The sequence below is a fragment of the Athene noctua genome, chromosome Z, assembly GCF_965140245.1.
Source record: "Athene noctua chromosome Z, bAthNoc1.hap1.1, whole genome shotgun sequence".
NCBI lineage: Eukaryota > Metazoa > Chordata > Aves > Strigiformes > Strigidae > Athene > Athene noctua.
In genome coordinates, this window is record NC_134077.1 from 79,767,412 (window position 1) to 79,794,437 (window position 27,026).

At 40.0% G+C, this 27,026-nt stretch overlaps 1 protein-coding gene across 1 annotated transcript in view; it reads left to right on the forward strand.

Moving 5' to 3' along the window:
* The window catches only part of SVEP1 (sushi, von Willebrand factor type A, EGF and pentraxin domain containing 1), a 134,708-nt gene that overhangs the window by 66,224 nt on the left and 41,458 nt on the right, over positions 1-27,026 (forward strand). The window contains exons 11-30 of the mRNA XM_074931869.1: positions 67-198; positions 1,531-1,725; positions 2,786-2,907; positions 5,760-5,868; positions 7,763-7,951; positions 8,280-8,513; positions 9,027-9,188; positions 9,919-10,080; positions 10,914-11,075; positions 11,677-11,771; positions 12,901-12,997; positions 13,659-13,772; positions 14,633-14,746; positions 15,632-15,833; positions 16,405-16,562; positions 17,752-17,953; positions 18,603-18,778; positions 20,108-20,232; positions 24,608-24,731; positions 25,247-25,417. Coding sequence (XP_074787970.1) covers positions 67-198; positions 1,531-1,725; positions 2,786-2,907; positions 5,760-5,868; positions 7,763-7,951; positions 8,280-8,513; positions 9,027-9,188; positions 9,919-10,080; positions 10,914-11,075; positions 11,677-11,771; positions 12,901-12,997; positions 13,659-13,772; positions 14,633-14,746; positions 15,632-15,833; positions 16,405-16,562; positions 17,752-17,953; positions 18,603-18,778; positions 20,108-20,232; positions 24,608-24,731; positions 25,247-25,417 — 3,045 coding nt within the window. The remainder of the gene's footprint in view (positions 1-66; positions 199-1,530; positions 1,726-2,785; positions 2,908-5,759; positions 5,869-7,762; positions 7,952-8,279; positions 8,514-9,026; positions 9,189-9,918; positions 10,081-10,913; positions 11,076-11,676; positions 11,772-12,900; positions 12,998-13,658; positions 13,773-14,632; positions 14,747-15,631; positions 15,834-16,404; positions 16,563-17,751; positions 17,954-18,602; positions 18,779-20,107; positions 20,233-24,607; positions 24,732-25,246; positions 25,418-27,026) is intronic.

A 27,026-nucleotide genomic window follows, 5' to 3' on the forward strand; every position in this document is an offset into this window, starting at 1 on the left:
TAAGGTTGGGTATGAGCAACCTGCTTTTAATTATTGATGTTTTAGGTTGTCTTTTAACTCTTCTAGGTGGTCCACTGACTGTCACTAGGAGTCATGCACCTGGAGATCTCTTTCCCAAAGGAGAGACAACAGTTCAATACACAGCCATGGATCCCTCTGGCAATAACAGGACATGTGAGATCCACATTGTCATCAAAGGTTTGTTGTGTTAATTTTTTGGTCAAGAGTGTATGGCATTGTTTTAACTGAATATAATAAAGGATACAGTGCTACTCCACTTTTTCGTTTAGTTATTTCCATTTTATATTGGAGTAACTTCAAGGCAGTCAGGATGTTTGTAAGTACCCATGGATACATTGTCTAAGACTGGAGCAGCACAGCAGTGAATTTGGTCCTATAAATTCAAATTAGGTGTAAAATCACTGAAGTTATGATTCATGCAGCAGTAAAACGGTAATCCATTTACTTCTCGGTGACAGATAGCAGGTGAAATGAAATAATACATGTTACTGAAGTCTTATGGCAAATCTGTAGTTAAAAAGAAAAACTTTATGGAAATATTACCTACAAATATCGTAGCAGATACTAGAACACTCTAGATTTTAGAAGGTGTCTGTACCTATACACTGGTATATTTGTGTTTATTGCATAGGCACCTTTTCCCCAAGTTCAATTTCTTCTTTAAAGGCCAAAGAATAATTTGGCAGATCAGGTGTTAAGGATGAAAATTCTACTTAATCTCTAATCTCTAGTGTTTATGTCTCAGTTGGATGTCTGTATTAAAAAAATCTGTTAGTGAAGAGAGAATATAAAATCACATGAACTGGAAAGTTGCAAGTGGATGTGCTTATTTCTGATTTGCTGTAAATCTTAGCAAGAACAAGATAGTTCTTAGGATTAGCGTTATTTTGAGTTCTGCACCACCAAAGACTTTTTGTCATTCAGTTTTTATGACATAATGTTTTCAGACATTCACAATCTCATTCACAAGTTTCCTGTAAAATAAATCATAACTGAGGGTTTACGGTCAGTCCCTCCTAAGATGATTCTGACAAGTCCATGTGTTGTTGCAGTAGTGCAGAATGGATAAAGTTTAGTTTCAGAATTCAAGATGTAATATAGTTTTTACATTGTATTCATTACAATTCATTGTATGAAAGTTCATGTAAAAATTTAGATTAATATTTTGTATTATTTTAGTAAGTACATGCTTGAGCATGCACCTTTGAAGAAGTACAGAAGAGTTTGGGTCTTGCATTTCTGAGGGTTTTTTTTATTTTTTATATGTATCACAAAGTTTTTGAAGTCTTCATGTTTCTGGATTTCAAATTCCGGTGACACATTGTGAATAATTTAGCAGTAGCCTGACCTTGCCTTTATAGAAGTAACAATAATACTTCCACAGACTTCCAAGAGCGGCAAGATCAGGTTGATGCTAGGTACTTTTGGAAATGCTATCAGTGCTGTTTTCCTGTGTGCCTACCTACTTCACCACATTCATCAGTCTATAAATCTTTGCATTTTTCATAGGTTCTCCCTGTGAAATCTCCTTTGAGCCTGTAAATGGTGATTTTACATGCACATCAGATAAACTGGGAGTTAACTGCACGTTGCACTGTGCAGAGGGTTATAGCTTTTCAGAAGGATCAAGTGAAAACTACTATTGTGCATATGAGGATGGTGTCTGGAAGCCGCCTTTCTCTCCAGAGTGGCCTGGCTGCTCTTGTAAGTCTTATTGTTACTAAAATGAATCTGCAACTCATCAAACACTATGTTTAACGAGGAAGCACATGAAAATATTTCAGAAATCATTACTTCTATTTAATGATGACAAATCTTCTCTGTCCCCTGCCTACAAATCGTTACAAATATTGTGAAGGAATGCCTAGAAGTCCCTAAATGTGTTATTTCAGAAGCTTTCTAAAACACAATAGCTGTGAATTTGATTCCTGGGAATCATGAAGTAGCAAAGATGGTGAAGTAGACAAGGTCTTTCATTACTTTAAATTGGTATTTGACACAGTTTGTTTAAAAACACTAACAGTGTCTTTTCAATAGGAATTTCAACAATATTTGCAACTTACTGATCCAAATGCACAGTGCATGCTGTACTTGTGTATCTAATTATCACCACATCAGAAGCACTTACGTATTTTCTTTGAGATGGACACATGCAAAACTTCAGCTGTGGAATTTCCCAGCTTCAGTGATACTAATAATAAATGTATTAGAACTACACATGAAGCCATTTCTGCAACATGCTGCATCCGCTTCCATTAGAGTGGATTTCTTGGTTTCTGCAAGTATTTCACCTATGAGGAAGTTATGTTTCAGAGATATATTAATTCAAAAACTGTAACTTGGACACTTAGAAACTTTAATTTGCTTAAATTCTGGATGAGAATTTTTCATATTTAGCCTAGCAGCGTTAGTGATAGGACTTTCAATATTTATTACTTCTTTCTCAGTGAAAAGTAAGTATGGAGTTTAGTTGCCAGCTCACAGGTTTCTTCCATTAAGAAAATGATGAAATTGATAAAACAGACCTTTTTTTAGTGTCTGTTACCTTTCCCAATAAATTTGATACCTGCCAGAGAGTCATATTCGGTTGGCTGAGGTATGAGTGATCCAGTTTCATGTGCACAACACCAGGAATTTAGGTTTGCTGGTTTAAAGACAATGCTTCTTAGCTTAGTATATTCCATTTTTACATTGAATGGTCTTGCTTTTAGCTCTGAAACTCTTGCACTGACCAGTAAAAATTTATTTCTCCAACATTTTTCAGTAAATCGTTTTGCAAACCATGGGTTCAAATCCTTTGAGATGCTCTACAAAGCAACACAGTGTGATGACAGCAATCTTCTGAATAGCTTTACTGATGCATTCCAGAGTGCACTTGGTAAAATGGTAGGTTAGTAAATACTCCTTCCTTTTACATACCTTTTAAAAAATGTACCTCATTGTTACTTTTCCAAGCTAACTAATTTCATACAAGGAAAATGCAACAGAAACCCATAAATGAAAGCTGTGCTTTTTCAGAAGATGACAAGTCTCCTTTAAAAATAAACGTGATTCAGTGGCATTTTAATGTCATTCTGTTCAGTCTTCAATGTAGAGTTATATAGGACAGAATTTGTAGAAGTATCCAAGTAGCTTAGGCACCTGGCACTGACAGATTTTCAGTAGGCTTCTGAAGAGAACCTGTGCAGTTTGAAAGTTGGGTGTGATTATAAAATACACATTATATTATACAGAATATGTATAACATATACCCATATAATACAAACTAATATACATGTATACAGATATATTAATTCCACACTTAGTAAGTTCAGGCACTTAAATCCAGTAGTGCTGATTTAAATAATTTGCTCAGCTTTCTTGAGTTTCTGAGTTCTTGCTCTTACCACTAAGAACTGCACGGTACTGAATTTAAAGGAGTACCATGTTCCTTCTTTACTGCATCTCTTGCTTTTGACTTCAATACCACGATCTCCCCTCTTAATCCCAGAGACTGTCCCCAGCTGTGGTCTCAGGAGGGCATGTCCAGGCCTACTGTGACAGCATTAGAATCACCGAATGGTTTGGGTTGGAAGGGACCTTAAAGATCATCTAGTTCCAACCCCCTGCCATAGGCAGGGACACCTTCCACCAGCCCAGGTTGCTCAGAGCCCCGTCCAGCCTGGCCTTGAACACTGCCAGGGAGGGGGCAGCCACAGCCCCTCTGGGCAACCTGTGCCAGGGCCTCACCACCCTCACAGTAAACAATTTCTTCCTTACCTAATCTAAATCTATCCTCTTTCAGTTTAAAACCATTACCCCTCATCCTATCCCTACACTCCCTGATGCAGAGTCCCTCCCATCTTTCCTGTAGCCCCTTTAAGCACTGGAAGGCCGCTCCTCAGAGCCTTCTCTTCTCCAGGCTGAACACCCCCAACTCTCACAGTCTGTCCTCATAGGGGAGGTGCTCCAGCCCCCTGAGCATTTTCATTACCTCCTCAGGACTCGCTCCAACAGGTCCATGCCCTTCTTATATCACTGCTTACCACTTGGACGTTGAGCCATTAACCATAACTCTTATGAGTGCAACCATCCAGCCAATTCCTTATCCACCAAGTGGTCCATTCATGTCTCTCCAATTTAAAGACAAGGATGTCATGTGGGACAGTGTCAAAAGCTTTTCACAAGCCCAGGCAGATGATGTCCGTTGCTCTTCCCTCATCCATCAACAGTATAACCCCATCGTAGAAGACCACCAATTTTGTCAGGCACAATTTGCCCTCAGTGAAGCCATGTTGGCTGTCACCAATCACCTCTTTGTTTTCCATGTGCCCTAGGATAGTTTCCAGGAGAATTTGCTCCATGATCTTTCCCGACATAGAGGTAACACTGGCCTGTAGTTCCCTGGGTGTTCCTATTTTCTCTTTTTAATAATGAGGGTTGTGTTTTCCCTCTTCCAATCAGCAGGAACTTCACCAGACAGCCATGACTTCTCAGATATGATGGATAGTGGCTTAGCCACTTCATCCACCAGTTCCCTCAGGACCCAGAAGTAAACACTGGGCATTTACAGATTTTTTGCAGGACAAGCAAAGCCCATATGTTAAAGGCTCCTGCAATGCCTGCAGCTTTGAAATATATGTCACTAGCCCATATCAGATGGCTGAAAACTTACATAACACTTCAGGCAGTCTCTGACACTTGGACCTAAATATCTGTTACTCTCTTACCTTGCTCCAGGTTTGTTCTCTTCCAGTGAAGAAATCTTGGCTGGTTTTATTTCTGTTCCTTTCCCCTAAGAGCCGGCTACCACCAGATTCCAGTGCTTAGACCGTTACTATCAGAAAGCAAAAGATATCAGGGAAAAAATGCTTAGTGACCTGCCCAAGCAATTACATAAAAATGCAATAATCTGGGAAAACAGTCAAAAAGGCTGTTTTGAATATGCCTATTCCTGTTCCAAATAATTTGAAATTCTAGCAGAAATCTGAAAAGGGGGGAGGAATCAGCAGGAGCCATCTTTCCAATGAAAATTCATGTGGAAAAAGCAAAACAATTCCAAACATGACCTAGACCCAACTTGCTTGAAACCTTTCTGGAAAAAGCAAGAAATACAGATTTTATCAAAAATCACACATTCATCTTTTCTTACTTTGTGAAAATAAGAAATGTAGTAATACCAGAAATCTTTCTGTCGAGTTTTCTGTTCTGTGGGTTCTGTCCTTCTCAGATGATTTTCCCTGTCCTCTGAGGTCTCTTGGTGGAATTTATGAGTCACTTTCCATGGGTAGGGACAGGTTGGTGGATATGAAGAAATAAGGTTTGAAAGCTAGAAACAAAGTGTCAGCAATGTTGTAAACCTGACAGAATTACAAGTTATACAGATGGAAAACACAGGTGTTTTCAAACGTGTAGGTTCTCCTGTCATCTTCATCAGGGAGAAACAATCATGAACTTATTTCTGTATTTTGGGATTTCACATGCAAAAGAGGTTAACTGAATGGACATCTTCTCTTATAAAAAAGATCGTCTATAACAAAGAGCTTGTATGCCTACAAGTTGCCGTCTTATTTCGCAGCTGTATAAATAGAACATACTTCTTTCAGCAGACCTTGCTAGGGTATAAGAGACGTGAAAGGGGAAATCTAGTGTCACTGACAATGACCAGTGCTTTACATTGTAACTAGAAGTTTATGTAAGTCTGGGAAGGGGACTATGTGGTTTTACTTATTTATTGTTTTTCTTCATTCTGTTGGAAGGTCCCATCATTCTGTAATGATGTTGATGATATTGACTGCAGATTAGAAGATCAGACACAGAAGCATTGCTTGGAATATAATTACGATTATGAAAATGGATTTGCCATTGGTAATTATCAACTGCATAAATTCTTAGCCATACAGGTTTAATGTAGCGTGATTCCTTTTGCTCTGAAGTACACATTGTGTTGTATGAAACATTCCTTTTTAAATAACTGTAGAACTTTGAAGATAGCAAGCAATTACATAATAGGTTTTATAACAATATTATGGAACTGCTTGCTGTCTTGTTTTGATACAGTTTCCTGTACAGTATAGAGGAAAAGCTTACTGAGATGCCTCTTGATGGGTAGAGAGGGGCGGGAAAAGCACACACACTCAGAGTCCTACAAACCTGATTGGTTAGCCTGGAAGAAAGCAACTTTTTAGTAACATACATTTTCAAACCAAAATACTGAAAAAGTACAATAGATGGTTCTCAAGATTGTTAAGAAAACAAGGAGTATCCTTGGTGCTGGTTCAGATCCCTCACAGTGTAAAGCTATACAAGCTTAAGTTTGTCCATTCGTTTGAAATTACTTCCTCTGTGCAAGGGCAGATTTTGCAGGATGACTGTAGCTGTGTCAGAGTGAAAGCTGTGACAGTCATAGTGATTGTTCCCACTTTGCTTTCTGCCAAGTAAATTGTCATTTTCAGTCCATTTCAAACATGTTAGTGTCCATGTTGTATGGCTGTTGTCCTTGGCATTTCTGAGTCCCATGGGGCTGCTCAGAACAGAAGGGCTAAAACCAGATTAGCAGGAGGCATTTTGGCAGCTCAGCATCAGAATATGTGCTCTTATCATAGGACTGTGACAGGTTTGTAGTGGAGTTACTTAGTAGAACTTCCTGCTTATTCTCACCTTCCAGACATGCTTCACTGAGTTTGAGAGCACATTTGTTTGTAATAAGACACGGAGGGGCTGCATGTTCAGTTTGCAGTTGTCATCAGGGTAAGGATGAGTACTGATGACAGCTGGAGCTAATTTGTAAAGGCACTTGGAAACAGTGTTGAGTACATGGGATGTAGGGTCCTAGTCTCTTCTAGTTCATGGCAACCTATTACCAGAATAACTGTGTTGCTGTTTTTCTGGAGTTTCTCATGATTTTACACTGGGGAGGCAGGAGAACTCTCCTCAGATCATAAGAAACAGCAGTGTAGAATAGTTGTGGAATACTCACATGGTATTAACGGCAAAACGGTGGGGTTATCTTGTCCTAGTTTCCACTGTAAATTAATGATAATCTGGGTGACTGGTAACAGGTAGTGGGCAGAATTTTTTTCTATCTTCATGTTTAAAAAAAGAGCAAGATTGATGATATAGACCACACACCCCTAAATTTAGTCATTATGAAAAGGTAGATTATTTACAGACACAGTTGTTTAATTGTTTCTGGTTGGAAGCATGTTATAGGTGAAGGACATTATACAGGGGGTGAATTTGATCACTATGTGTTAAGAGGAAATGCCTGTCTGGGGTGAATAAACATGTAAGGTAATGATACCAGCCTTTTCTGGTAAGGCAATGGTAGAACTATTCAGGAGTTGTGAGACGATGCAATGGAGACATGTGGTGTAGGCCGTGCTGTCTGTAATTGAGCAGGAAGAGGAAGAGAGAGCAATATGGAATTGTTTAAGAACATGCTGCTGGCAGGTGAGGGTCCATGCAAGACAGGGGAGGAGAAGGAATTGCAACTTCTTTTATGTCAGTATTTCTTTAAAGCTTTGGCTAACTGCATAAGATTCAGAATCTCCAGGATATTGGTTAGGAGTGAGATTGGTTCTTCCTTCTTCTTCAGTCAAAATGTTCATACAATAGGCACTTGTGTGGAGGCAAAGCCAGCACACATCATCTGGATCTTCAAACAGACTCCATTCTATGGGGAATGTATTTTAGAAATAAGTACAAGCACTTATTTTCGACATGGTGTTGCTTCTCTTTGTTCTTTCTTACTGCCTCACAGGACCTGCTGGCTGGGGGGCAGCAAACCAGCTGGATTATTCCTATGATGATTTTGTTGATGCAGCTCAGGAAGACGACTTATCCAAGCATCTCTCTGCCTCTGTAAAGGCAGCACCTGCTCGAGTCAAAAGGCATAAATTGAATGTTCCAATGACCGACCACAAAATCAAGTTAATATTTAACATCACAGGTGAGAGAAGGCAAAAAACCATCCTTCTCCTATTCCTTCTTTTTAAAAACATGTTTCTAATACCTTCAGTAAAACTTAACCTTCAGTTCACAAAGCCTGCTGGAGATGCAGATGACAGTTTTCTGGAGACATTCATATCCCCGTTTCATCACAGACTTTCTGCTTGGGGAATATATCACAGCCTCATGTTCATGGAGAGCCTTATGCACATGGCCTGCTTGAGTGCACAGGCAAGCTTGAGTGTTGCACTCTTAATATACTCCAGAGTACACTGGAAGTGCTGACTGTAAAATCTCTGTGCTTTTTGTGTTTTCTGTTTACATCCCAGCTAGCGTGCCACTGCCTGATGAAAGGAATGATACATTGGAACTGGAAAACCAGCGACGGCTCCTTAAAACTCTGGAGACAATCACGAACAGGCTGAATCGGACTCTCAATAAGGAACCCATGTATTCCTTTCAGTTTGCATCTGAACTCATTGTAGCTGACAGCAACTCACTGGAGTCTGAGAAGGCCTTTCTGTTCTGCAGGCCTGGTTCTGTGCTGAGGGGAAGAATGTGTGGTAAGCCAGATGACTTGTTCCTCACATGTATTTAGAATCCTTTTGAAAAGCAAGGTTTTAGAGGATGTTTGCAGAGGGTTATGATTTGACACAGTCCAGTGCTTGTGGTCTCCCAGAACAATAAACTGCAAAAATGCTTTGCACAGTTTGACTTCCAGAGAATGTTTATGTTCTTAACCAAGGCCTGTGGAAAAAAGACACTTTTGTACCCGGGATTCCAATCCCATGGGGAAATCAAGCATATCCACACTTGGTGATACACAGGAAAACAGTGCTTGGTATGCAGTCTTTTAACCCTGTTAGTCTTGTGGGTGATGTGTAGCTAAGATAGGGAATTGGATTCCATTTCCTGTGCATAGTGAGATTTCTGAAGTATTTCAGAGAGATAGCCCATTTGCTGAGGAACAGTCACATTTCACATAAACAGGGTTTGACTAAATGGGAACTCCAAAGGCAGGACAAGTATGTATGATTGTGCACTCTGAGGAGAACCTTATGTTTCCAACATTACAGTAAACTGCCCTTTGGGTACCTATTACTCCCTGGAGCATCATACCTGTGAAAGCTGCTGGACTGGATCCTACCAAGATGAGGAAGGGCAGCTGGAATGCAAAAGTTGTCCATCTGGTAGCTATACTGAGTATCTACACTCTCGAAGCATCTCTGAATGCAAAGGTGAGAACTTTGTCTTCTTCAGACAGCCACTTCTTCATGCCTGGTGGCATACTTTTGGTCCCCATGGTGGGAGTACTGGAATGAGGTTAGCCCATGCAATGAGGAGCAGTCCTAACTGCCCCTTGATGCATATGTAAAAAGAAAAATCCAGGTTTTCACCACCACTATGGCATGCAGGATGCCTGGGCAGATGTTCTAAGAAGAGCTGGCCTTTGAAGCTTTGTTTCATTTCTGTCTTCATTCTGTGAGATTGGGAGCCAATTCTGCAGGGACTAATACACTTAAAATAATGCTATTCTTGTCCTTGCCAGCCCCTCTACATCCTACCATGGTCAAAGATAAAGTGTCTGCATCCTACACTTCAGTGCTGTGGTACTGATCACCTCAGCACCACTGTCTCTTTATGACTTGTTCTAAAAAAGAAGTTGCTAGTTTTATTTCCTATTTCGAATCTTATCATTAATTTTGTTCGTTAAAATTGAGTAACTGAGTTGCAATAAAGCATCTGTGAAGCTGATTGGAAGAAAATTAACTGGTTAATAATTCACAAATGCACTATCAGTAACTCACCACAATTACTTTTTTTTGCCCTTTGTACCAATGAAGTCCTTCAGAGTAGAGTAAACTCTAGAAATAAAAGTCCCTGTGATGTGTATTGCGATTTCGGAGGTCAGGAGACATGCTTCCTTTTGGACATTGTTTAATCTTTTTGAATTCTTCTGCCTTATAGCTCAGTGCAAGCAGGGAACGTATTCACCTAATGGTCTTGAGACCTGTGAAACATGTCCACTTGGCACATATCAACCAGCATTTGGATCCAGGAACTGCATCTCTTGTCCGGAAAATACATCAACAGTAAAAAGAGGTGCAGTGGATGACTCAGCTTGTGGAGGTTTGTAACAAAAAAGGCTATGAAATTTTTTAAATTAAATTCTAAAAATTTCTAAATGTAATCCAATTCATCTGCCTGAGATTGAATTCTCTTTCTGCTTAAGTGTGGACCAAGCAACATTTCCCAGCAAAACGATAGGTCATTTCCTGATACCCTGATTATTTGAAATGACCTCCTCCTGATTTCCAAGACGGATTCTTATCTAAAGATTAATAAAATGAGATATGTGATGGCTACCTACATGAAAATAAAACCTTTTTCCTTAAAGCAGAGAGAGGGAACGACAGGATGTTTGTCACTATTATCTCTGGAACAGCTTCCACATCTTCTGTACAAAAATACTGAATTTTAACACAGTTTCTTCCATGAACTTTTTCAAGAAATTGTCCTCAACTGTCTTTGGGAAGCTTTGCCAGAAAGACTCCCATGGGAAATAATAGTCTGCAGGGATTAATGGTACAAAAAGACTTGTCTTTTGTCCTTACTCCTCCTTGAAGGAAAAAACCCAAAACAAAAAAAAAAAACAAGCCAGGTGTGAGAGAGAAAAGGGAAAGGAAGTTGCATTTGAAAGCTACCCCCAGAGCAGCAAAAGGAATAGATAGAAATACTTCCCAGATATTTCTGTAGTCCTTTGAGAACCCCATGTCACCCATCAGCACTAAAATTTAAATAAGCATCTCCTAGAGTTGTGAATTCCTGGCAGGTTTCATCCAGTTCCTTTAAGTCTGAGGGGAGCCTGTGAAGGGAGAAGAGAAAATTGTCAGAAAGAGGTGGGGGGAGGTAGGCTGGGGGTACAAGTGATCACTCAAAAACCTGTGCTTTTGTTCTTGCAGTACCATGTCTTGCAGGCGAGTTCTCTCGTACAGGTTTGACCCCTTGCTACCCTTGCCCCAGAGACTACTATCAGCCAGACCCAGGAAAGTCCTACTGCTTGTCTTGTCCGTTTTATGGAACAACAACGGTCATTGGTGCCAGATCCATCACAGATTGTTCAAGTAAGCCAAATCATCTCTGCTGGAGAAAGTGAATAAAGGGAACATTGAAAGGATGACTGGCTGTAGTCTTGACAGAAAACATCCCACGTTCTCTCCTAACAAATGTGGACCTTCCATTTCAACCACTGAAATTCACAACTAGTTTTACCTACTGGTGTTGCCTCTTTGTTATGTAGAAGGAGTGACTGTGTAATACATAAAAAAGCTCAATAACAGAGTATACATATACAAGTGCATGTATATATATCTACACACACACATATACATTGTATATGTATGCTATATATACATATACACTGGAGAGAGTTTTATATATATACAAATATGTTTATGCATGTATGTGTGTGTGTATAAATACACATAAGATATATGTACACACACGTATATGTGTTTCAGAAATGTATGTGCTTACAAATACATATTTGTGTAAAATTATATAAAATCTCTGTGGTTACTGTAAAGTTCACTCGTTATTCCCACAAATGCTCTTTTTTCAGCATATCTTCAGATGCATTACTGGCATGCAGTTATTATGCCCTCATGGAATAGGGACTTTGCCATACAGTGTTATTAACAGCACTTTCATATCTTTCCTCTTTAGGTTTTGGCTCTACGTTTTCAGCAGCTGAGGAAAGTGTAATGATGGTACCAGCCTCTCCAGAAAATATCAGCAAGCAGTACAAAGCCAGCAGTCAGGCAAGGACAGGATATATTTTCCAATCTTATCTCAAATGAAAGGGTTCCTTATGCAGCAGTAAATAACTAAGGCCTTTTTAAATGTAATTGTTATGCTGACTATATTTCCCGAGAGTGATGGTCATGAGGGGAACACACAAACTTACTTTATAATCATAGAAGCACTTTTGCTGAACAAAGGAGTCTGCATCAGCTATTGGCAGTCTTAACTTCTGGACTTGAAGCCTTCATCTGATGTATGAAATATTTATCACACTTATAAAAGAAATGTAAACTCCGTGGAGGAGATTCAGCCAATCTATAAAAAGTAGATTGACCATACTCAGTCATCTGATGTCTTCCATATGCCGAATTCCATAAAATGCTACCAGGCTTCTTAAGTCCCAGTTGTTAAATCTTTGTTTTACTTATTGCAACACAGATACACTTGAGACGAGGCCAGCAGAGCTCCCTTTGAAATACAGGCAAGTCCTGATGTGAAACTGCTCTAGTGGCAGTGTTTGCCAGAGATGCCTCCTTACCCCTACCATCTCCCTCCCCTCTTGTAAACAAGACTGCTTTGTTTGAATCTAAAGTTACGATATTGTGTAAACAGAAGCAAAAATGACTGATGATAAATTTGTCCTGAACTATTATATAACATAAGGACAGGTGACATACTGATCTGTGGTTTTAGTTGACCTGACTCAAGGGCTTGCTGAATTCAGGTTTGCTACATTAGAAAAGATGCCACACAGTGTAGTTCTCCACTAGCTGACCTGACGAGCAGTAGCAGGAAGTGATTAGCCAGTGTAAAACGATGCAAAGTGGAGAACTCTCATGTAAAAGATAGCATAATAGAAAATGTCACCTGTGAGTCATAGCTAAGAAAGTTCTAACGCAACAACTGCAATGATCACATTTTGCTAAACAAAAGGTCATTTTAAAATGATAATTCCGATTCCTGGTATTGTTTGCTAGAAAAAAGAATGGTTGGTATGCTGAGGGAACAAGGAGGAAAAGCTAGAAGTTAATGCCAGTGACTTTTTTTTCACAGCTTTCCAAACTGACTGCGGGGTTTAAAATTAGAATATTTTGTTGCACAGTATTTCCACCTTTACTGTAATTGTATCATTCTTGCCTCTGGCAGGTCTTTCATGAGTGTTTCCTGGAACCATGCCACAACAATGGGACATGCAAACAATTGGGAAGTGGATATATTTGCATATGCCCGCTTGGGTACACAGGTAAAAAATTGAGAAGCAGGTGGATGAGCTAACATGTCTCCATGCCCTTAACATGAGCAAGCATAAAAGAACAAAACATTTCAGTGCAAGAGTATGGCTTAACTCATTGGAATATCCATCACAGATATACCATACATAGGTATTAAGAAAATAAATAGTTCCTCATGTTCTCACTGAATTATATTGTGTTTAGCAGAAAAGGATTTTGAATGGGATTACTTTTAGTGGAGTTACTAGATTTGAAAATCCTATCACCTGGCAATATTTATGATTGGCAAAAGCCACATAATTGCACTCTAAGCAGCTGATTCCACCAGATCTGCCTGTACTCCTCTTCAGTGTTAGCTCCCCAGTTGCTTCAGAGCAAACAGATCACTTATTATTCACCTATTATCAAGAAGTGATCTCTGTTACTTGTGATAGATATTAAGTGCCACTATCTGGAACTGATTAGTCTGTTACCCAATGTGCATTATTCCTTTCTAAAAACATTTTGTGTCAGGTCTGTGTTAAAACATGATCTAAAGAGATGATAATAAACCTGAATTTCTGGTAGTGTATGCAGTCATGTTTTCCTATATCAAGTAGTCATGAATTCTATGTTTCTGAACAATTTTAAACTTTTGTTTCCATGTTCTCAGTCCTTTATTTTGCATTCTAGGCTTGAAATGTGAAACAGAAGTTGATGAGTGTAAATCATCTCCTTGTCACAATAATGGAATGTGTAAAGATGGCATTGGGGCCTTTGTTTGCCATTGTCAGCCAGGCTATACAGGTAATTTGTTTCACTTCATAGCTCTTCTTCAGACAGGCATTGTTTCTGTGCCAAATAGATAACACAAAACAAAAGGGCTATATAACTCCACATCCATATATAACAGGAAAGGAATTTGATCTACAGTCTAGAGTAAGGTTCTACTGTATGTGAACAGGTTTTGAAATAAAGGAATGAGTATTCAAGGATAGTCTGTGTGCATGTATGCTTCTGTTTTGTGACATTTCTGGTCTGAAAAAAAAAAAAAAATTAAGTTCAGGGAATTAGTAAATACTCATAGGAAAAACGCTTGTGAGACTGAACAAGGCCTGACTAGACAAAGCATTTATGCAGTTGTTTTATTGCAGCCCTATGAGTAAGGGCGTGGGCTTTTTCTTATCTTTTTTCTCAGTGTTTTTAACTCTCACCTGCATGCATGTTGAAGGTATTGAGATCTGTGGGGAAACTGACATGCTTGAGTACTTTGCCAAAACAGCACTTAATTTCTAAATATTAAAATAAACTATTGAGGAGATAATTTTGTGTGATTAAAAAAAAGGCCTTGTGTTTTCTACCAGAAATGGTCTCCCCCAAGTTTCATGTTTATGGCTATGCGTTTATCAGCAGCACTTGCTGAATATTTTTTAAACTTAAAGACAAACAATGGACTTTGCATCTTTCACATCCCAGCATCTAAATAACACACATGATCTCAATAGATGTTTGCAGTTGTGGAATCAAACATGGAATTTTCTCACCTGATCCTAGTAGCCTTTTGTTACACAAGCAGTGTGGTGCTGTTCTGTCTTCCACATTCAGTCACTGCAGTGTGCACACCTTGACTATGTCTTGATCATGTCTTGTAACCCTTCTGTTTGAAGGTCTCTTGTGTGAGGAAGACATAAATGAATGTAGCTCCAATCCCTGTTTGAATGGAGCCCACTGTGTTGATGGCAGGAATGGTTACCACTGCAATTGTGCAAAAGGGTTCACAGGTACACATTTTTCTGTTTAAGTCGGCATTCTGTCTTTCTGACCAAAAATTATGTCTTCCTACCCCATCCAAAGTATTTCAGCCTCATTCCTATGTGTTACATATATGTTGATAAAGATGTACTAGATTCTTTAGGTCCATGTAATCTCTCAGAGTTACAGGGACTCTGTGTAAGCATGACTTCAGAAGAATTTACTAAGTGATCAGTTTTCTGCTGCAAATTTTCCCATGAACTTACCATGTGATGTTGAGGAAAGAGTAGGGTTATTCACACGGATGCAAATCGTTATTTTTTATTTTACTTCAAAAAAAAAAAAAAAGTATTATAACAGTAGATATATTAAAACTACTCCCCATCCTCATACTCAGCTTCCTACTGCTTTCGTAGACCAATTAGTCATATCTGTTGATTATTGTGTTGCCAAAGAGCTACACTGTAAAATTGCATGCAGTTTCTTCATTCTTGGGTGCTTTTAACATAGGGCCTCTTTCATAGCAGAAATCCCAGAATCGTGTGTTTCTGGCTTTCTTCTTTCTGCTTAGAGTTAAGGTCCAGCTAAATGTCTTTTGCAGCAGCTTTTTATTAGTTGCTCAGAGTAGTTTCTCAGATGATTTCCTTATTCAGCCCAAATTACTTGCATTACCTGTTAAATTCCACATGTTTTGCTGAGTGTTGATTTCTGCAACTGCAAAGGTTGTTCCTCTAATTCTTCTATGACCACTTAACCTCAGTTAAGGGAGTAAATCCCAGACCTGCATCTCTAGCTTAGTGTTTGCTGTTTCCCGGAAGATAGGCAAAAGTCCTTGAAAAAACAAAGATGGGTTAGTAATCTTCTTTCTCAGGTTAATTCAAAGCGAAGTTGTGACTTTGTTCTTTTCTTCTCAGGTGCTCACTGTGAAATGGAGATCAATGAATGCCTTTCAAACCCATGTCTTAATAGGGCTATTTGCGAAGATAGAGTTGGCAGTTTCTTCTGCAAGTGTCTCCCAGGTTTTACTGGTATCTTGTGTGAAAGAAACATTGATGAGTGTCTCAGCAGACCCTGTAGGAACGGAGCTACATGCAGAGATGGTATCAACAGCTTCAGGTGAAAAACAGATTATTAATGTCATACAGTGTGAAAAGTCAGACATATTGTGGTGCTTCATCTTTCTTAGGTTTCAGCAAGGCGTTTGGCTGCTTGATCCAATATAAATGATTCCTTTATGGACCCTAAAGGAGATTTTAAAATGCAAGTAAATGAATTGCAGTGTCCTCACTCTTAAAAATTTCTAAGGTAGACATCAAAGAAAACTTGTAGAGTTTGAAGTATAAGCATGGTTTTAATACAGATCTTCCAAAAGAAATCCAAGGGCTTGTCTTGCTTTCCAGTAGAAGAATAGGTGATGATCAGTTACATACCTGATAGTATTACATTTCTACAGCCCGGAAGACAGGGTAGCTATACATATTGAGAATATAGAGATTAAAATACAAACACCAGTGGAATCTTCCAAATACTTATTTTTATGCTTTAGAGTATCTGAACTCAGATCAGAAGTTACAAATACCAATAGCAGTGTCATATCCTAGGTCACTGTAGAGATCTGGCCTCGTGGCCAGGATTCTTTGTCGTGACAGCAGCCACCTTTGAAGTGTGCTTCTCTTTTCCTCTGTAGGTGTCTGTGTGTGACAGGGTACACAGGACTAAACTGTGAAGTGAACATCAACGACTGCGATTCCAGTCCCTGCTTAAACCAAGCCACCTGTGTGGATGCCTTGAACTCGTACGTTTGTAAATGTCCCCCTGGCTTTACAGGCAGCAGGTGTGAAACAGGTACACAGGACCAAGCGTCAGAAAAAGGTGGCTTGACACCTTTCTGTCTCTGGGCAGGATTTTCACTGGCTGGGATGGTTTCATACAGCTTCCCCAGAAAGCAGCTAGGGTGGTGGGACTCCTGCAAGTCTGAGTGGAGCCTATGTGACTGCAGTATTAATAGGTGTAGTTGCAGACAAATAGTAGCGTGTGTGCTATGTCATATTTATATTCATTTCTCTTTTCTAAGGCACAGTTCTATCTTTTTCATACCCCATAGGTCTTTTCTCTGTATATCTGAGTTACTTAGTTCTTTCTGTTTCATGTATTTCATGTAGGGCTTTGCATCACAGTGTTAGAGATTAGTGTGTGGTAGCCTCAGCTTCAGAAGTCCTAAAGGCATCAAGTTCCATATGGGCAAAAGGGCATCAAGTTCCCTGTGATTGGGCAAAATGAGTCACACCTAATGCAGTTTCCTGGATGATGCTGAAGTTAGACCACACAATCATGAAGCTCAAATCAGTTTGTCTTTTAGCCACTCCATGAAAATTATAAAGAGTTATACCAGGAGCTGGTGAATCTTTAAACAGAAGCTGAAGAAGCCATGTTGATTTCCAAGAGACTGTAGAGGACATATAGGTCATTTAGACCTACCATCCCATGTCAGAGTTTAGTTAAACACCCAACTTTCAGGAGAGCTCCACTTGATACATTTACATTCACCATCCTTGAAAGCATGTCACTCTGCATTGAAGAACAGCACAGGAGTGCTCTTCCATACCAGTGCAGTGTATTTCACTAAGTCCAGAACAGAAAAAATCTTGGTGGGGTTGGTTTTTTGTTTAATCTTGACTCTTGTGAATAAAATGGAACAAGCTCATCATACCTCTTTGGGCTGTTGGATGGCAGATGGATATACCATTTGATTGACAGATGATTGAAAACAAGGTTCATGTTCATACTTTGTTAGATAATCAGCTTCTTGTCCAGTTGTTTGTCTTCAAGCCCTGTGTGTTTTCTAGCCTTGCAAGGTTCTGTATGCTAGCTGATGTTAGACTGCTGTACATTCTTTCTACCTCTGATCAATTTAAAGTGGGTAATTTTAGTAGATGGGCTGTGTTCCATTTTACTGCATTTACTTAGATTCCATTTGATTCTATTTCTGGGTATTCAGAAATGTAGCTCTGAAAACTTTTTGTCTTTGTTGCAGAACAGTCCTCTGGTTTCAATCTTGATTTTGAAGTCTCCGGTATCTATGGCTACGTCATGCTTGATGGTGTTTTCCCATCTCTTGGTGACATCACCTGTACATTCTGGATGAAATCCACTGACACCACAAATTATGGGACTCCCATTTCTTACGCAGTGGAGAATGGAAGTGATAATGCTTTTCTTCTGACTGATTACAATGGGTAAATCACAGTTCTGCTTTTCTGTAGCTGTGAGAGATGATGTCATCTAACGGATGTCTTGAATTAATAAGGAGAGCATAGACCAGAAATCTGAATATCAGCTTTGCCTACTTTGGGGGAGAAAAATCTGTATCTAAACTCTGTAGCTGGAGTTGTCTCATAGTTTTGTTTCTCTCCTTGCTTGATTTCCTTCATTTTTTGCCAAATAAAAGAGTAATGGCAAAAAAAGCAGTGAAAACTGCTATTTTTTTGTCTGGGCTACATTTACGTCAGATTTAAACATACTGCAACAATGATGGGATAAAATGGAGCTCAGCACTCAAGAGTACTTGTAGCGTGACTCCAAAAGCAGGCATGGACCCAAGGGGCAAATTTAAGAATCCACTATGCAGGCCTGACTCGAGTCTTCATATTTTGGTACAAAAGCACATGACTTACTACACTACACATTGCTTTGCATGTGATAACCGTGATAACTTCCAAGTTCTCTGAGACGTATCTTGTATGATGATCTTTCAAGAGAGATTATTTTCTCTGATGTAGACACAGTTACCTAATTTGGCAAATAACATTTCTTTAAGTCATGTGGGACACGCTATGCTTTTGAAGTTGTTGCAGGCAACTGAACTTTCATCTTCTTTCCACACAGCTGGGTTCTTTATGTAAACGGCAAAGAGAGGATCACAGACTGTCCTTCAGTGAATGATGGTAATTGGCATCACATTGCAGTCACATGGACATGCACAGATGGGGCATGGAAAGTGTACATCGATGGAAAACTGTCTGATGGAGGCAGCGGGCTCTCTGTTGGCTCAAAAATCCCTGGTATGCTTTATTTATATTACACCAGATCTGTTGTCTTCGTTCTGTTTTTTTCTGCAGAATTTGCTCGGCCTGCAAGGAAGTGTTTATTTTGGTGCTTTTAATGTGTTTTCACATTAAAAACATTTTCAACATTTATGTAGGGCTCACGTTTGCTATTTTTGTTCATGAGGATAGTTCCCTCACTCAGCCTCACTGAAGACAAAGTGCACATTTCTAGGGTAAACTAGCAGGTAACTTGTTTTGTGGGTGACAGAGGTTTAGTCCACAAAGGAGCCTATGCTGAGCTGATCTTGGAATGGTTTTGTGAGAATAGGTTTCTCACACAACAGACTTAAATTTAACTGCCATTTCCTTTACAAATGGGCACTCAGAGTTGAAAGTCTTAGCCCTCTCCTTTCAGACATCTTTTTAAAGTTGTGTTTGCATTTTTTCCTAACAAGGCTATTTCATTGTTCCATGTGATCAACAGTCTTTCCAGTAGTATCAGAAGACATGAAAATAAATACCTTCAGCACTGAAGAGCTATCAAAGGCCTGACATTAGATTGCTGCAAAGAGATTTGGTTTTGATCATGTTTTCTTATACCACCATTTGAATTTACATAAAGTTTCAAAAGACTATCATATTAAAAAATAAAATAAAATAATGAAGCATTTTAGTCTGTGTACCTTATTCTTGCCCCTGTCTTTCCCAATTACATTGGAGTTATCTCCAGAGGCAGGACCTAAGGAAGTGTGCAGTCTCCATTACTTTTTGCCCTGGTCCACACAACCTGGGACATACAAAATGTATGTCCCCATCATGTGTGCTACTGGTCGAAGAGAGGAAATTTAGCTTGTATGGCATGTCAGAACATTGACTGTCTAATCATCAATGTGTTTCTGAGGGTTTAGAATCAAATTTGTTCTGTCTGACTTTCTAAGCTTTTGTTTAAATCAGGAAGTGCATTGTAAAATAGGCCCCACCTGCTCAAAACTGCATTTTGCACTGCTCTGTAATATGCTTCAGATGCTGAGCTAGAAGTGGTCTCTTAGAGCCAATACCATTCCTGAGGAGCCATGTAAAGTTTCTGCTCTCATCAGCATGAGTTTAGTGTTAATGCCTATTTGAGAGTCAATTCCAAATTGTTATGCTCACTTACCTCAGTCTAGCATAAGGTTTCCCAGAGGTTTGCTGAGAGAATTTGTTAAAGGTGGCTGGGCTCCTGCACTACGAAGTCTTAGTTACATAGGGTAGCAAAAGTTTTGTTTTGCTTAGTTTTTGATCTTCCTGTGGGGATCCCTGCTGTAAGGCTTTGTTTCCTACCCCTGTTCTAATTCTTGAGTTTAGGTGGTGGTGCACTTGTACTGGGTCAAGAGCAAGATCAGAAGGGAGAAGGTTTCAACCCAGCTGAATCTTTTGTGGGCTCCATCAGCCAGCTCAACATCTGGGACCATGTCCTGTCTCCACAGCAGGTAAGCACAGGGCTATGAGCGTAGGATGGACTGTTGAAAAGACATTCCAGGTTAGCATATTGATTAGACCACAGAAGTCAGTGGGGACCAGATGAAGCTTTGGCTTAGGGTAATAAGCTTAGCATAGTAAGTAGAGTAGCTTTATGGAAAACTAGGTGTACTAAAATCAACACTGTGTCACCTTCTATTTTGACTGCGCCTTTCTGTTCTATGTAGCTTTGAAAGAGAAATGAAGATATACACAAAAGCTAGCAGTATCGTTAGAAAAGAAAACCCAGTTAAACAAGCTAAGGTTCCCTTGTCCTGCTGTGTGAAGGCACTAGTAAAGCTTCAAAAGGGAAGCATCAGAATTCTGTCAGTGCATTAGACACTATGAAAAATCTGAGCTGTGTAGTCCCAGGAAAACTCGGAATGGGCCGCATGGCTATTAGGCTACTTTCATTCAGGTACCAAAAACAAAGGTTTGATACTAAACTTTCATCAAAATATGTCTGCAAGTACATTGATCCCTCCACTTTCTGGGAGACAAGCTTCAGTGCTGTTATAAGAGTGGATTTTTTTTCCTTTTTATTTAGTTGGGACATCCCACTTCCTTTTATGACTACTGTTTCTGTCTCTCACCATGCACTGCTGTGAACAGCCTGACTATATACTTGATTACCCCTGCATAGGTACCGGGGGCTGCTGTTAGGTATCGCCAAAGCTGTATGTGCTCCAGGCTGAACCAGCCTTAGTCCGACAGCCTCTCCTCACAGGCCAAATGCTCCAGCACATCACTTTTTTGATGCCTCTCCCCAAACTTGCTCCAGCTTGTCAATGCTTTTCTTGTAGTGAGGAGCCCCAAATGGAATGCAATACTCCAGATATCGTCTAATAAGCTGAGAAGAGAGAATAATCCCTTCCTCGATTTTCTGGTTGTGACCCTATTCTCACAGCCTAGGATGCTGTTGGTCCTCATTATTGCCAGGGTGCACAGCTGGTGGATACTCAGCTCACTCCTTGACAGAGTCCCTAGGTTCTTTACGGCAGAGCTGCTTCCTCTCCTGGATTTCCCCAGCCTCCATCGTTCAAAGGTTTTTCCTTTCCATTTGTTCCTGTGGAATTTCTTGAGGTCTGTGTTGGCCCATTCCTCCAGTCTGTCAAGGTCCCTATGGATGCAGCTCTGTCCTTGAGCATACTGACTGGGCCTCCAGGCTTGATATCAACTGCAAACCCAATGACAGAGTGCTCCATCACCATTTCCTGGTCATTAGTATTTCAGTCCTGAAGGTTGGAAATGGTAAAACTGTTGGTAACGGTTGAACAGCAGCATTTCTTGGGGGAAGGGTCTTAGAGTTAAAAGGTTTTGCCCCACTCCTGATGGGTTTTTAAGGTTTTACCACAAGTTGGTGGTTTATCACTGTTTGTTATTTATGATACAAATAAGAAATAATAAAATTAACAGAAATAGAAGTAAAGCAGAGTCTTTGTTTCCAGCATCCAAATGTCTCATCTGCTTCTTTCTCCATTTCTTTGCTACTGCAGCATTTTGCTAGGTTCACAACTTTCCAGCAGTCTGCTAGTGTTCTTGGCTTTTGGGGTCACCAGTTGTTGAACTGTCAAGTCAAATCTTCAGGCTTTTGTTCACTAGCAGTTTTGAAGCTGATAAGTATACGTGTGATTTTACAGGACACACTGGTGAAGAGGTTAAGTGTGATTTTCTGAGTCATTCTCAGTAGTCACCTGTCTTTAATGATAGGCTTGATTAAATTGCCATTTGCTTCAAATGAAATACAGTTAGGACAAGGAAGAAAATCCTGCTCTTCATTTATGGTATCCATATTACTCATCTGAAAAGACAGTTGTGAGACCAAACAGGGAGCTGAGCCAAGTAAGCTTCCTATAAAATTTTCACCTCGTTCATTTCAGACCTTGGGATAGTAAATCACTATCATTATCTTTTGTTACCAGTTTTGTTGTGGCTAGCTGGAACTACTCAGTAAGTCTTGCCTTTCTATTATCAGACACAAAGGAAAGCAGGGTGACAGAATGTGTTGCCCAGTGAATAACATCAGGGTGAAGTCCACTCCTTAAGATTCTTCTTTGTGTACTTTAGCTGCTTATCCACTTGCACATTAATTTTGTATAGGTAAACAAACAGTCTGGTTGTTCTGTTGCTGAGTACACAGCAGTAGAAATACGAGTTGTCTGTATGGGACTGTGAGGTGCTTTCTGGCCCTCCGTTCTCCATCATATGGCTTGGAAGGGCTGATTCCCAGACTTGCCTTTCCCACACTGGAAGTTTTTCCCTGCAGATTTCTTGCAGTTTGTTTGCAGCCCTTGGCCTAAGCAGTTCCATCATCATGTCCCGTTGAAGTGAGATCTTTGAAGTGGTGTCAGAATAAACAGAGCGGGTTGCTCTTCTTCAGCTAACGTGACTAGGATAGAGTCTGATCTGCCTCACTGGAGTTCACTGTAGAGGGAATGCGAGAACTAGTCTGAGTTTTGTGGTGTACCTTCCTTGCTCACAAAGACAGACAGTATAGCACATTGTTCTGGGTAGTTGATTTCATCCACTGGAGACTTGAAAGAAGCCAGTTACCCTCCTGAGAAAGGCGGTTTCCCAACTGTTTGGCGTGAACTAGGCACACCTGTGCTTTCTACCCAGCTAGCTGTGCCCTGAAGCCATGCTGCATGTGTTGTATGGGTATGCTGGCTGTGCTGAGATGTATGCAGCCCACTGGGCTGCTCATCTTTGCTGCTCTTAATGCGTTTTTTCATGATGCTGAAGGAAACATTCCTTTCTCCCTGCCAGAGAATTACTGGAATGACCCTCCAGCACAGAGAACCCAAAGAATAGGAAGTAGTCTCAGTAGCCTAATTACTAATGTGTTCTCTTAATTACATAACCATCTTTTCTCCATAGACCACTTCTCTCTCTGATATCTTAATTGAAGAGGAAATTCTTAATTATCCCTTTACTGTGCGTTTATCCTTCTCAAGGCACATATGTTTTTTTCAGCAGTTGCATGGCCAAGATATGATGGTGTCTGCCCTGATAGGGAGAAACATGATAGGGTGTACTGTGGCAATATACACCTTAGTCCCAGTCACCTTCTGAGACTGTTTCCTTTCTGTTCCTGGAGTTATAGTGAACAGAGGCAATGCAGAGTGAATCCAAAGTCTTTCATTTGCAGTTTTAAAACACTTCCATGTAAATTTCCAGAAATTCCCCTGAGCACCCAGTGGGACTAGATGGCCTTCCTTTTTATAAATGTTGGGGTTGGGACATCTGAACTTCTTCCAAGGGATCACTATGCAATATTCATGTGACATGCCATCATTAAGAGTCTGTTTGCATATTCTCACTATTGTACGTAATTTCCACTGGTGTCTGAATAACTTAAAAGTGCTGTGCCATCTGGAGTTGTAGACCCCAAGTTCCATCTATTGGTGGCTAGATAGAAATATAATAATGGTACTATGTTTAATACATTCTCAGAGTCACAGTGAAGAAGTAGAAGTATTTTTACCTTGTTGAAATAATACTATCTTACATTAAAATATAATACTAAAACAGCTTAAGGAGTTTCTCGTAGTAAGAAATGCAGAGGAAACCCCTAGTGTGCCATTAAAGGAGTTATGTTTTAAATGGAAAACTTCTCCATCAAAGACCAGATCTGCTCTCAATATACTAATTTGCTTTTGATCAAACAGTGTGTTCCTTTCTTTCTCCTATCCTTAGTTGGCCTGTGTAATTCCCGTTTCAGTACATGGTTAGTTGGAGCCCTGTCCTGCTTTGGCTGAAGTCAGATCCAATACTGCTGTTAGTATTGGTGTGGGTAGGCCTCACCTGTGGTGTTTTGAAGAGCCTAGTGCATTAAATTCACAAAACTTGTGTCCTAGAATAAACAAATTGCTTTATTAAACTGCTCCTTTTTGTGTTACTGTTCCTTATACATAGTGCAGTGCTAGCAGAGTTTGCAGAATGCAGATCTTCAACTCTAGATTGCTTTTGGTTCCTATTTGACATTTTTTCTGCAAATACATCAGGTTTTCTCATTGGGTTGCATACTCATACCTGCCTTTTTCTGTGACATAAATAAAATTTTCTTTCACGATAACAAATGCAATTGTATTTCAAGAACTATGTTTTATACTTTGCTTGTATCCCTTTAGATACTGCCTCAGTGCATGCTTGTCCACAGCTAGGTAACTTTATGAATACATAATAATAAGTAGTTCAGTCAGAAGCCTCTTGCTCTAGAAAGGATGAACATTGCTTAGTCAATGATTTGTTCTAGTGTTGCATGTGGACATGGAAGGAATTTTTTTTTTACATTCTTTTCCTACGTGATCCTTAAACAGCACCTAATCAACTGTTTTAAATCCATAGGTAAAATCTCTGGCTACATCCTGTCCAGAAGAACTCCAAAAAGGAAATGTACTAGCCTGGCCAGATTTCCTGTCAGGAGTTGTTGGAAGAGTGAAGATAGATTACAAGAGTGTATTTTGTGCTGGTTAGAACTTTATTTCCTAGAACCCTTTTCTTCTGAAGAATATTTTTTATGAGGTCAAATACGCTAGCTTGCAGCCTTTGCCCTACTAACCTTGGATAAATTATTTTGATAATTTGACAGAACACTCAGTCTTTCATTCCTCAAATTCCAGGGTTTTGTAACAAAAGTTCATTGGAATCTCTGTCAGAGATTTATTGCTTCCTGAATTGAGATGGGGAAAGAGTGAAGATGGTGTTGGCTCAGAAAGAAGTTTTTCTTGTCTTTTATTCTAAAAATAATTGGATAGTATTAAAATACCTACAACCTCCTCACTTCTTTTCCTACAGATTCCTTTTCTGATGTTATATGTTGATGATTCCCAAAACCCTTTGAACCCAAGCAGGATGTAGCATACATGACACTTCCCAAAGCTTTCTCCTGGATAAACTTACAGAGGATCAATCAATCAGATAACAAATTTATTTGTTTCAGCACATAGCTGTATCTCTTATTGAATGCATATATTTTGTCCACAGACTGTCCATCTTTGCAAGGATCCATACCACATCTGCGGGCCTCTTCTGCTGATTTAAAGCCAGGGTCAAAAGTGAGCCTTTCCTGTGACCCAGGCTTCCAGATAGTAGGAAACTCTGTTCAGCACTGCCTTAACCTGGGACAGTGGACACGGCCGTTTCCCCGCTGTGAAAGTGAGTTGTCTCAGTGCGCTGGCAGGAATAGGAAACCCTGGCTTTTATCTGGACCCTGTCACTATTTATGGCCTGTTTATTCCTGCAGCTATGATGCGCTTGAATCCATCCCTGTTACAGCATATACATAGATGCTTAAAATTAAACTCATGTTTTACTGAGCAGGGACTACATCATGATCAGATTCTGCCACCTTTTTCAGTCAGTTTCTAATGCCCATGGCAGAAATTAATCTCTCTGGATCAGCAATCTGATACTCCAGACTTTCGTCCCCAGTGGCACCAGGAGTGTGGAAGATGCACAAAAAATGCTGGAATATCTCTGTGATTTTTAACTGTCACTAAGAGTGTCTGGCTTGAAGTAAAAGCCTTGGCACTAGTGTTACAGAGTAATTTCTTTAGAGGCAGCAGATATTTCTGTCAGGGCTTAGAAGTGCTCCAAGACTTACATGACTACTTCTAATAAACTGGGCTATATACATTCACATTCTTTGATTCCTGTTTTCCTGTTCCTGCCTTCTCCCATGGCATAAATCCAGGATCTGTCTCCTCTTCTGCCTAAAGGATAGCATGTATGTAAGGATTTACCCAAAAGCAGGTCCTGCTGGGCAGAGCAGTTCACTGACAGAAACACCTTTGCTCTTCCTTGGTGTGTTATCAGTGACAAGCTACCAGAATCCCCTTAGTGTTGTCATCTGATTTCTCTGTATTGGGCCAGGCAGGTTTACCTGCTGAACACAGCTCAGATGAAACAGGGTTGACCTGCCACAAACATGCTGAGTGAATGAGGGCCAGACTCACCCACTGGCCTTTCTCAAGCTGTTCCACAAGTAACTGATGGATGAAAGCAGGTTGAAGATACATATTTCCTACATAAGGAACTGCAGGGTTTATAGCAGTAGGTGTGGTACAGAAAAGGTTCTTCTGAACTGAATCAGGCTCATTGTAATCACTGCCTTCACCCACCAGCATCCTTTTCCTGCTACCAAAGACCCTCAAAACCACAGGTCCCCATCCTCTGACAGCCTGTTTTTGTAGAGGCTCTTCAGTTCTATCCCTCTACAGCAAGTTCTTGGTTTTCATTACCACAGACTCTATAAACACTTCACAGTGTCTTATTGTGTGATCCTTGCACACAGCTGGGGAGCAAGGAGTTGCTACAATCCATGTAGTTATAAAGATGAGCTGTGTAGCTGTTGGAATAAGTTCATATCATCTTGACTGAAATGAAGATGCATGGAAACAGCTCTGCTAGAATAAATAGCCTACAGCAGGCAAGTACAGTGATGCCTTCTGCTGGCACAGCTGGGATCAGAAGGGCTTATTTACTATAGTCAAAGTCAAAGTGATGCCCAAGGTCATGTGTGAGGTCAGTTCCAGTCTCCATCATTCATGCAGTCACTGGTCTCAGACCAGTACTGTAACCTTTTAGCAGTAATCTGTTAGCTAGTTTTGCAGTGTTCAAACCCAGTAACATTGTTTTTCAGTGAAGGAGAGTAATGGGAACCTCCATGGAGGCAAACTTACTTTTCTTTGTTCCTTAAAACTCACCAAGCATCATTGATTATCAGGGGAAGCGTCCTGTGACTGAAGGTCACTGCTCAGATCTT